The 12,244-nt window shown below is 33.9% G+C and overlaps 1 protein-coding gene across 1 annotated transcript in view; it reads right to left on the bottom strand.

The window, feature by feature from the left end:
* SPATA17 (spermatogenesis associated 17) overlaps positions 1–12,244 on the bottom strand; it is a gene marked incomplete at both ends in the record, with an annotated part of 185,195 nt that overhangs the window by 99,168 nt on the left and 73,783 nt on the right. The window contains one exon of the mRNA XM_082679238.1: positions 5,293–5,416. Within this exon, the coding sequence (XP_082535364.1) occupies positions 5,293–5,416 (124 nt within the window). The remainder of the gene's footprint in view (positions 1–5,292; positions 5,417–12,244) is intronic.

The raw sequence follows: 12,244 nt of genomic DNA, 5'->3' as shown, positions 1-12,244 counted from the left end.
TTTTTAAAATGAAGGGATTGTCCTTCTGTATACAAATGGGATTTCATATAATTTTCAAAACAAAGTAGCTGAAGCCATTTGTTTCTCTAAAAAATAAAGTTTTGTCAATATTAATCAGAGTATGGAGCCTTTTTAAAGAATCATAAATAACTGAAAGTTGTTATCTCAGAGTTGATAAGAAAATTTTAACTACCCACTAAAGGAAAAACATTAAAAATCTATTATATAAAGATGACATGAAAAATATTTCCACAAAATATGTATTTTAATTAACTATATAATTTTTCATTTTAGTTTTAATTTGAATATGTATAAACTATTAAATTCCATAACTAAAATAAAATGTACATAGTTTTAATATACTGAGTTATAAGTATATCTTATATTTATTTATCCTTTTTATTGACATATTAAAATTTAAAAAAACAGGGTAACATTTTCACTAATCGGGAAATTATTAATGTGTGTAATTTTATATAATAATCTATATTTCTAAATATTAATTTTTCTGAATAGATCTTGAGCTTTACATTTGTATCTGCAACTTTGCTGATCTCCAGAAGGATACTTAAAAATTCTGGCAACATTTCAGAGGCAGTATCTTTTAATGAATCCAACAATAGGCCTTTGCATATATCTGCCAGTAGGTGGAGCAGACAACATAATTTACTACCCAAGAACAAGGACGAGGGAATGAAAGTCTGTTTATTTGGAATAAAACAAATCTGCAAATGAGATTTTCTTCAAAGGGAATATGTCCTATATGTGTTAGATTTAGTTTGACTGGTTACTGAATCAAAATAAATAACTATTAAATAATCAATCTTTGCAGAAAGATAAATTTATGAATGGAAGCAGAGTTTGCATTTTACTTATTCAAATCAACTAAAATTAGCTTTGTTTTCACAAAACTTTTACAGGGACAGAGACTTTTTGAAGTGTTCATTTAATAAGGGCGCTAAACCAATCCTGTTTTACAGGTGATGGGGTGCATAACAAATAGTATTTTCTGGGAAATATAATTGACTAATCCTATTACGTCTGTAGCAACAAATTAACCTTATTACTATTAGTAAATGGTGATTGATTATTTATGCAAATAAGTTACCATGTTCAGCTTTCTGATTGAAATAAACATAAACAAAAGGTGCTTTAATATGACTTGAACTTTTTAATTAATAAAACCCTGAGGGGTCTATTAATTCACTCATTGCAATATTAGTTATTTACTTGTGTAATTCCTATTAATGCTAATACATTTGCTTGCATAAAAATGAGATAATTATTATCACTAAAAATTAGTAATAGATTTTAAGATGTACATTAGATATATACTAAAAAAAGGCTTAAAACTGACTTTAAAACTATGCTGTATGTCAGTATATCAGCATAATCATCCTAAAATTAATACATTAAAAAACACATGACTTCATTTATTATCTGTATATGAATTCACATATTCACAATTTTAGCTTACAAAATTCTTCACCTTTTCTTATGCATTTGTCTGAATTAATGTTTTATTTCAACTCATCTAAATTAAGCTATATTAGAACTATGAAAATTTAATATGAAAATTAGTATTCTAGAAACTACATTAACATCATTCCTAAATTATTGAGATCACCAATAAAATAGTGTTTTTCTCCTGTCTAACAATGCTGTTAGTATTATTCCGTTTAAGCAGCTCAAGAAAACTTTTCTCATCCTCATCTACTTCTTATAAAAATTACTTAGGTTTGAATAGTTTTTCAGTAAACTTTAAAATATCTGCACAAATTGAGAGTTAAAACTTACACAAGCCTTTCAATATAAATCAATTCATCTTTTGCATTTATTTTGTACTTAAATGTGTATTTAATATAATTTGAAAACAAAACTCTAAAATCAAGCAATGCAATTAATCTATAAACATATGACTTAAGAATATTTTTAAAACTGCAGCTTCATTTCTTCTCAATAGCCAAGTCATTCTGAAAAAATCATTAACAATACTCGAAATGAAATATGTATCTTTAATTCTCTGATTCTTGCTTAGGTTTGGAAAAGTATTTAAAGATTTTTATTAAAATAAAATAGTAAATGGAATCAGCAAAACCATAAATATAGGTTGTTAATTTCAGTGAGACTGTCTATATAAGCTGTAACAGAAAGTTGGCAATTTCCTTTCAGCCCCCCCCAAAATTGTCTGGCATTAGACTGAAATTAGATGGAATGCTTCTTGTGGTTAAGGAGCATAATATACATTTGTATGACCTGATCCTAGTCCTAGCACAGTAGCAGAAAGATTGTAGGTACTCAAAAATATGTTATTTGGAGTAATTAACTGATGAATTTTAAAGTTAAGATTTATATTCACTCTATTTAGTAAATATCAGTGTTGCATATTTTTGTGTAGGTGAAGCTGATTTATAATTGTACCTATAATATCAGTTTTAAAATTCGACTTTTTAATTTCATGATGAAAAGCACTAATTTAAAGCTAAGTAAAGCAAATCTGGTGGATAATAAGGAACAAAACATTTAAAATTTCCAGTACCATCCTGTTAGTACAAGCAATCCCCTGACCAAAGTAAACAGATGAGACCAGGATGATGCCACTATTCTACTTTATCATGAAAGAAAGAAAAGGAAGGAAGGAAGGAAGGAAGGAAGGAAGGAAGGAAGGATGGAAGGGAGGGAGGGAGGGAGAAAAGAAAGAAAGGAAAAAGAAAGCCTCCCTCAGGAACAAAAGTGTGCCCAGAGTTTCAAAGGGCTGTCCCTTTTATCTCTAGTTAATTGTGATCGAATATTAAAGAGCACTGTGACAAAATACACCAACTTGCAAGATTCTAATGAAAACCCCTGACATTTTAATAATATTCCTCTTCAAGGGAGGTGATTTAAAAACATCATTTCCTCTGTATTGCCCTCAGGTCTGTGAAGCCAGGTGTGAAATGTAGGGTAGGCAACACCATTATGAAGATTTCTAACTAATTTTCTTTAATAACTAAAGAAAAGCAAAGAAAGGAAATGAGAAAATGAATGCTTCCAACAGCTAAGACAAATTGAAGAACACGAAAGTGTGGAATCTTAGTTTATCCTTGACAGGTTAAATTCTAATAATATGATTGTTATCATTTACTGAATGTTCTCTAAGGGCCTGGCAGTATTTTAAATACATTACATTTAGTCCTCACAATGTTCTCTCAAGGTGCAGAGTGAAACAGAGGCTCAGACAATTCTAGGTAATCTCCTAATACCTTACCCTAAGTGAGAGAGCTTGCATGCCAACTTAGCTCTGACTGATGTAAATGTTCACACTCTTTCTACTGTACCATAGCGCCTCAAAAAAGAAACATTTTATTGGATGCCAGGAAGTTCTGGGGACAAGTGATCACTAAACTAAAATTTATATACACTGATATTACTAGCAGCCAACATGGGATAAACAGGAGAAAAATGAGATACTGCACTGACAGCTTGCATTGTTAATACAAACATACCTAAAACATAATGGTAATATTGTTTGAATATTTGTTAAGGTCCATGAGCCAAGTCACATGGTCACGTTTGTGAAATAATTTGTTAAACCAGGCACTTAAATGAAAAACCGAAATGAAATCAAAATACTTTAAAAAATAATGTATATAAAATATCTATCATACTCCCTGACACATGGTAAGCACTCCGTGGATATGTGCTATTATTTTTATTAGTAAAACATCCAAGTTTTTATGGTCTTTCTAAATTATTCCACTATACACCCAATAACTAAATAACCCTGGCTAAAACAGAATTAACAGATGTTTCAGTTAAATCTGATTTCACCATTTTTAAGGTTGCTTTCTCTATCACACTACCAATCCTAAGTATAAACCACACAATTAGAACTCAGATTAAGTTTCAAAGTATAAAGAGAGTTCAAAGTTATCATAGAAAACACTGTCCCCAAGAATTATTACTAGGTTTAAAGAATTACAGGATATATTTATAGCCCCCCTTAGTTTCATCAAAATTGAAATTACTAGTAACTAAAGTTTGAAAAAAATGTTTTGCTAAAAAGAATCCTTGATCTGTAATTCTATATCTGTAAAATGTAGCCCACTAATCAAACGACTAAAACATTTACATTGTTATGGATTTTATAATAAAAAGTGAAAATACTTTTACCTTTTATTTTTAAAACTCCCTTTAAATTATTACCTAAGCATATTTAGAGTTGAAAGACCTCAGTTTGAATACCAGAGCTATGACTAGTAGTTTTGTGCCTATGACCAGTCACATAATTATCTGAGTTTCAGTTTCCTTGCCTGTTAAATAAAGACAATTCAGCTACCCAAATCCAAGTAAATATTACGATAGTCATCATTGTCATTTCAACTACCAAATAGAAGCTAGAGGTACAGGAGGCCTGTTTTCCAAACTTACATGGCCAGCCCAGTACTTAATATGGTTTCAACTTTGGATGCCTCTAAGGAAGACATTCAGGCTCAGCTCTCACCCTCTCCCACTGGGACTTCACTTGCCCCTCCCTGTCGGAAGACATCTGCATATGCGACTCAGCTAGAACTCTAAGACTGGACTTGAAGTCTAGGAGAAAGAATAAAAACCAAGAAATTGCTAGTTTCCAGCCTCAAGCTCAAGTAACAAAACACATCTCATCCCCCAAATTCATGCTGTTTTTTAATCGTATTTCTTTGTGAGCAGAATATTCGACATGCAAGTTTTTTTTTTTTCTTAGCAACCATGACGAGATCTGAAGCAGTAAAATCTTCCCACGTATCAGAAAAGAAATTTCTAAGTATTCCAAATCCCACACTTATATTTCTATACGAAGATGCAACTGCTCAAGCAGTATGTTTAAAAGCTATACATGAAAACTTGCCTCGGAATTTATCAGATTAATAGAATAGAAAGGATGCAAGAATGGTTTTAATCTCAACATTCACTCAATTAACAGAGAAAACATGAAAGTGACCTCGGCTTAATAACTTCTTAGTTCTTGATCAATTCACAACACAACGATAAGCCACTCAGGCTGGATTTGGAAAGGAAGGTTATGCCCTTCGTGGCGGATCGCAGTGCTGACTTGGACCTTTCTGCCAGCCTCGCCCGGCTGCCTCTATGAAGCTGCTGTCAGACCAGCCGGGGTGCCTGCGTGCACCTACACAGCAGCACGGAATTGAACTCGAAGTAGTGTCTTTGTGATATCTTTTCAACAAGTCATGTCCCATTCAGCCTGCTAGTTTATCTCTGTCAGGCTGGGTGCCCAAGTGGCTTCCGCGAGCTGTCAGGGACAGGTAGACCAACCTGCTTTGTGCTGAGGAGGTAATGCATCTTTCGGGCTTGGTAATCTCTTTTCTTCTCCTCCCTTTCCAGGTCGGCCTTCTTCTCTTCCCTTTCTTTCATCTCTGCAAACTCCTCCAGAGCCTTCCTGCAGGAATCAGTTTGTGGTTATTCATGATACAAAAAATCTGCTAACCTTTTAATTCTTTCACTGATGAGAATCAAGTAATTTTTTGAGGGGTAACCATTGTCCACATCCATCAAAATCAGTGGTGGAATCGAACTTACTGGCACATTCTAGGGGAATCTTTGCAATCTTTAAAAAGCATTTAAGTGATTTTTCAGTGGTGAAATTTTGAAAATCAAGTATCTACATATTATAATCAGTTCAATAGCTGAGGAACTGTATCAAATGCAAAGTAAGTTAATTACTATGCTATCATTTTCTTTGGCTATTTTGGACTTAGTTAAATATCCTAAGAAAACATCTGGGCTATTGATTTCCTTTAAATTTGGTATTTACCAAGTTCTCATTGTTTACTTTACACACTAACAGGCTAATTTAAAAAGTGTGATCGGTTTTTACACATATACTTAATTTATTCTAAGTTTACTTCAGTTAAACAGTTTAAATAATATCAACAAGATTACATATATTATCCTGTACTTGAAAGGTTGACATTTTGTTCAATTATATCAATAATTAGAATAAAAGCCAAATTGGGTGCATAAGTTCACAACTTTCTAAGCGTAATAAATTCCATTAAAATAATGAAATTTTCATCACTTATGTATATGTATTTTAAAAATTTAAACAAAAAATCACCTCTTAAAATATACTTTGTGACAAATACCTGCTAAATAGAATATTATCAAATTATGGAAGAATAAATCCTTTATTTTCATAGAACAAGTTTAACCACTCATGCTAAAATGTTTTGAAATTGTACTTTATGCTTTTAAAAAACAGATATGTAACTTAGTGTCTAGTTCTATAAGTAAAATTTTAAGTAAAGCATCTGGGCACATACCTCAAAGATAGCAGGGGAAAGTAGAGGGGAGAATTCCAAAAATTAAAAAAAAAAAAAAAAAAAAAGATTCTCATTTCTATTTCAATGACTGGAAATATTTTTGTCGCAATTTTCTGTTAAAGGCTACTAATACAATACTTCATACAAGGTTACTTATGAAACACTCTGACGTTTAAAAATCACCATGCTCTGCTATCGCAGCAGAGCTATTTTTTCCAACATAAGATTAAATTGCAAAATAAATGAATTACTTGGAGTGGCATGGCCCTCATTTTGCCACCCTTCTCTTGAAAATTGCTTATTAATATGAAAAAAGGAGTCAGAAAATAGCCTGTTTTACTTTATGCATAGTATTTTGGGGGCTTCTGCACCCACAGAGCTGGGCTGGCTGCACATTTAGATTGTGCTGGCAGGCTGGTACAATGACCTTTCTGACCTGCATCTCAAGGCTATTATTAATCGCTAAGTAACCTGGTAAAGCCAAACAAATTTGTTTCCATTGAAAGGATCTCTATCTGTGTCTGAGAATTTGTTCTGTACCAAACAAACCTCATTAACTATGTCCATTTTTGACAAAGAACCAGGAGTTACAGGGATTGGCGACCTTTCTTTGTCCTTAGGTACAAATTTCAAGGCAGTTACATATGAATAAATGAGAATTTTTACCAGGAAAAGTAACAATCATATGTTACATAAGGAAGTGAATACGTCATTAATTTTCACCTTTACTTTTGATATTATGTAAAAAATAAATATCTCTTCTCTAATTCCTCTTATAAGTCTTTAAGATAATTTAAAATAACCAATGAACTGCCGCTATAAGGATAATTACTCAGATATGCAGGTATCCAATTTTATGTTACTCCAAAGATAAGGACAGGAATTTTCCGAGTAATCACAAAAATTAAAACAACACATCTACAAAGAAGTTTGTGTTCTATAAATAATTTAATGAATATGAAGAGATCTTACATAAGAAAGAAAAAAGGCCCAATAAAATTGAACACATACATGAAGAGGCAAGGTACAAAGAAGTAACTAGGACTTGGATACAAAATGAGGGTGGAAATTACTTGAAGCAGTAAAAACCGTCCATCTTCAGGATATGGAAACATAAAATTAAAACAATGTGTACTTGGGGAGCTTGACAAGGAGAGTTAAAACTGAGAGAGGTGTAAAAGAATGCCAGTTTCCAGTATATAAAGAAAACACAGAGTAAATCTAGAAGGAACTGGGAAGCCCTACAAATAAATCCAAGAAATTTGACAAAACCCTAGAAAAACTAATCTGGGGTAATCGCAAACCACAAAAATAATTAATTTAGTCAATTCGTACAATTATTGAAAAAAAATCAATCTAAAGTTCCTAGCTGATTTATTGCCCTACTCGAGAGTATACAGTTGTATTGAACACCACAATTATATTTATGTTAAATAACCAAGTAGGAGGAGCTGAATAAATTATTTATCCTTGATATACAGGTTTTTGTTATAGCAATCTAGATGAAGATATGGCTCAATGTAAAGGATGCAGTAAAAAATTATGATCCCATTAAAGATTAAAAGCTGGAAACCATTGTAACTAGGGCTCCCTGCAAAAATATAAAATTTACCTATTTTTTAATCCAGCAATTTTTAAAATGCTTTTTAAACAATTAAAAATTTCTCCAAATAGTTTCAGGTTATGAATATTTTTTTTAATTTCAGGTGTATTGACTTATTTCTATCTTCAAAAAAAATCCTGTGATATATATGGGATAGGTATAACTAATTACCCTATTTTACAAATATGAAAACACATAAAGAGATGACCCATGACCCATTCTGAATAACAAATCAGTTAATGGCAGAAATGGAATTAGAATCCCTAGATATGCAGATTCTCTAACCACAGACCTGGCTATAGTCATCCTGATACAAGAAATACTATGCAGAAGCTACTTTTATTGAAGGAACCATGATTATTTTCTTTTATCTTATGATCCTGTTTCCTATTATATAGTTAGAGAAACCAGGATAAGTCCCCAGACTTTCTGTACCAGTTTTTATATATACAAAACATTTTGTGATATTAGTTTTAAAATAAAGGCAAAAATTACTGAAACTATGTAAAGCTTTACATATTTGAATATATTTTGCTAATGACATCTATAATGATAATAAAATATTTACATATTCTAATCGTGATAACAATAATAAAAATAAGAATAGCCACTTGGAGGCAATATAGTAGAGCAGTTAAACAACATAGACTCTGAAATTACACCTGGTTATAAAATCTCTGCTGGGCTACTTACTAGCTGTTTAATCTTTGAGCCTCAATATCCTCACCTGTAAAATGCAAATATATTATCAGTATTTGTAGCTTCTTCATCAAGCTATTGTGAGGATCGAATAGATGAATCTATGTAAAGTGCTCAGAGTAGTGGCTGGCACGTAGTAAGGTGCTACATTAGAGAATGTTTCCTGTGAGCTGCATACTAGGTTACATGCTTTATCTACATAACTGAATAGGAATCTTTTATGCTTTCTTAAATCCCGTCAATGATCTTCTCCTTTCTCTCTCCACACTAGTGTGCACCTTATGGATGAGATTTCCCACAAGGCAGAGCAAGGAATCTGGCTTCTAAGAGGCAGGAAGCATGGGGTAAACCTTGACCAGTGGGAAATAGAAGACAGAAGAGATTCATGCAAATGAATTTCCCTTTTTTACTGTCTTTCACATACTGCTTTGAGAGGTCTCCTTGCAGATTGGGAGAAAACCTATGTGGCTAACAAAGGAATGCACACCTGCTCCACTAGGTTGTGTCACTCTGGAATGTGATGTGAAGCAGTGGTCCAGGGCTGCAGGAGGTCATCCTATCACATCCTCCCTATAGGACCAAAGCACCCAATACAGCTGCCCTGACTGTTGGTGGCTGACAGCTCAAGCTACATCTCACTGGAGAAAATCTGCCCCACCCCAGGTTTTGTCACCCTCTCCTCCATTTGGCATCCAATGACAGGCCCAGAGCCTCTGTGCCAATCTAGCACTACTCTCAAGGCCCATCCAAAGCCCAGAGCTTCCTGAGATTGGCTGAGACTTCCGATGAGGCTCATCACCTCCCTCTGCTTTCCTTTTCCACTCCCTTAGAGACGTTATTCCCCAAATGCTCCCCAATAACACTCACAAACCAAATCACTGTCTCAGAGTCTGTTTCCATCTCTGACACTTCACTCCCCCTTCTCCCTCATCCTCGCTGTCCTGAGCTAGAACCACTCAAATAAAGGATTGGCAGTTTAATCCTTGACTTACATTTTGTTTCCAAGAGCTTCCTGGCTAAGACATCTACAATACCTCATTTAATCCTTTCACAGTCCTCTGATGCAGATATTACCCAAACCCATTTCACAGAGGTGAGATCTCTGCCCAAACTCTCAAACTAGAAAGTGGCAGAGTTAGAATTTGAATCTAGGTCTGACACCAAAATCCATGCCTTTAAGCACAATACTATACTCATACCATACATTTTGCCCAATCTAATATTTTATTTAGATATCGATAGACATTTTTTTTTTCTGTAACTTTGAATATTGTAGTATCCATACTATTTTCCCAAAGTCCTCAAAAGGGAAAAGCTGCTTTGTTTTGGAAAAGTTTAAATGAACTATCGCTACTCTTCTTCATCATCAGATCGTAAAATTATAACTGGGGATCTACACGTGACCTTGGAATGGACAAACTTTTGCATTTGCAGCCACATATGTCATCTCTTCTTAACACGTTTTCCACTTGCTACTTTTGAGTATATAAAGAATGCTAATGAACATCATAATGTATAAAAAGAGACAGAAACTGACAAGATCCTTAAAAGCTAATTAGCACAACGAAACTAACAAACAATAAAAACCCACAGGCCTTTCAGGATCGGCCCTGTTTATCTCTCCATCTCACTTCATACCACTCCTCCTGTGACTACTGTGCTTTGGTCAGCATGGCTTTATTTATTCCCTAGCAAACAATTTACCCTATTTGCTTTCCTAGAAAGGACCCTATTTCCTTTCCTAGAAACGGTTTACCTCAGGACCTTCACTTACACTGTATTTTCTGCCTTGAACTCCCTTCACAGCAAGCTGAATTTTCTCCCACTGTTATTCTCACTCATCATACCATAATTCTGTTTTTTCCTCTATAGAGCTTAACATTTATAATTATGTCTCTATGGCTGTATTTGCTTATTTAATGTATGTCTCACCCACTAGATTGCAAACTCTATAAAGACTATGTCTGTTTTATCCATGTTTATTTAAATGAATAAATAAACAGATTTTACAAAGATAGTCCTGGACAGTAGGACCATTACATTGGATATGAGTACTGTCATAAAGAATTCACTCTATTGTCTCCATATACATATGGAAGTCTGCGTATATGAATGACGACAGGAACCTGAGAGAAGTGACTACAGAAACAAGTACATGATTCTGCTCAGTTCTGAGCCAAGATGAAAGCTAATGATTACTTGCTATCATGCAATAATTCATGTTTCCTTGCATTGCACATTTTCTTTCTCTCATCACGATTTGTCCTTTTAAATTGTTTCTTGATTTTTGCCCAAGGTCTGAGCCAAAGAAGAAAAATAATGTACCTTCAAAATCTATTTCTTGAAGAAAATAGAGCACTCCACTCAAAATTATTTTCAGAAACAAATAATATTTATAAGATAAAAAACATCCAAATTCATAATTACAATTTGGGAATTATTCTCTTCTATATATTACTGATTAAATTATTCACAGCTCAGTATTCGATCAGCAGACTCACGTAATACTTATTTACCATAATAAAAATTATTAAGATGGCCGCCTATGCCATTCAGAAGCGAGCTATATATTTTGCCATTTTGTTTGATTTTCTTATTCATTTCAAAATATAGTACTAAAAAAATTGTGTATAATTTTTATCTTCTAGTGCAGCAGAACGACAGTAACAACAATAAAGACCAGAAATCTCTACCCTTTCCTCTAAAAAGCCTTCGAGATCCCTTTAAAAAGAATTACTCTCTAGCTGTTCCTACTCTAACAATCCTTTACTCCTACTTTCTATAACAAATTATACCTGTAAACATGCACCACTTCAGCACTCCTCCTACTATGTGCTAAGGTCCTGAAGGTCAGGGTTAAGGTGTGCCCCTCTCAAAATATGTGGCCTAATATCTGGTATACACTAGGTGCGAGCCTCCTTTTTACTATTTCTCAGCCGACTAGTAGTGCATTTCATCACTTCTGGTGGTCTGATTAGAAGAGGGAAGAAGCCACACTGAGAAAGCCCCCCTTGGGAAGGGGACGTAGAACCCAGACTCTGGCTCTTTGTCAAGGACAGTGGTTCTCAGAGTGTGGTCCCTGAACAGCAGCATCAGCCTCATTGGGGAACTGCTAGAAACGCACATTCTCAGGCTCTGGCCCAGACCGACTCAATCCGAAATTCTGGAGGATGGGACCCTGAGTCAATCTCCTGCCTGCTAAAGTTTGAGGAGCACACTAGTTACAGCAATGAGATTGTCAGCTCTGTTGAGGAAGTAAGGTGATTAGATTCTACTCACTAGTATGACACCATGAAGCGATGCAATTATATTCAGTTAATGATCTAATTATGAATCTCACCATATTAGCTAAAGCACTATGAAGTACTACAAAGGAGACAGGATATGTACATCCCAATACGTCCATAGAAATCATAATTTTGACAGAGAAATTTAAAAGTTACGTGGAGATTGTTTTAAAAGCACAGATGCCCCAAATTCCATAATTTCTCAAATAAAAACAAAAAGCTATCATCTGTACCATCCTTAAGAAAAATATATAGTTCTAAGAAAATGGACTTAAACAATTCTCTAGAGTCCTCACTCTGTCTGATGGCAAAGTCAGTGATATCTTCTGTTGGGAGAAGCCTTCAAAATAAAACTA

Source organism: Grampus griseus (genome assembly GCF_964374135.1).
Source record: "Grampus griseus genome assembly, chromosome: 1".
Classification (NCBI taxonomy): domain Eukaryota; kingdom Metazoa; phylum Chordata; class Mammalia; order Artiodactyla; family Delphinidae; genus Grampus; species Grampus griseus.
This window is presented reverse-complemented; position numbering and strand designations above follow the sequence as displayed.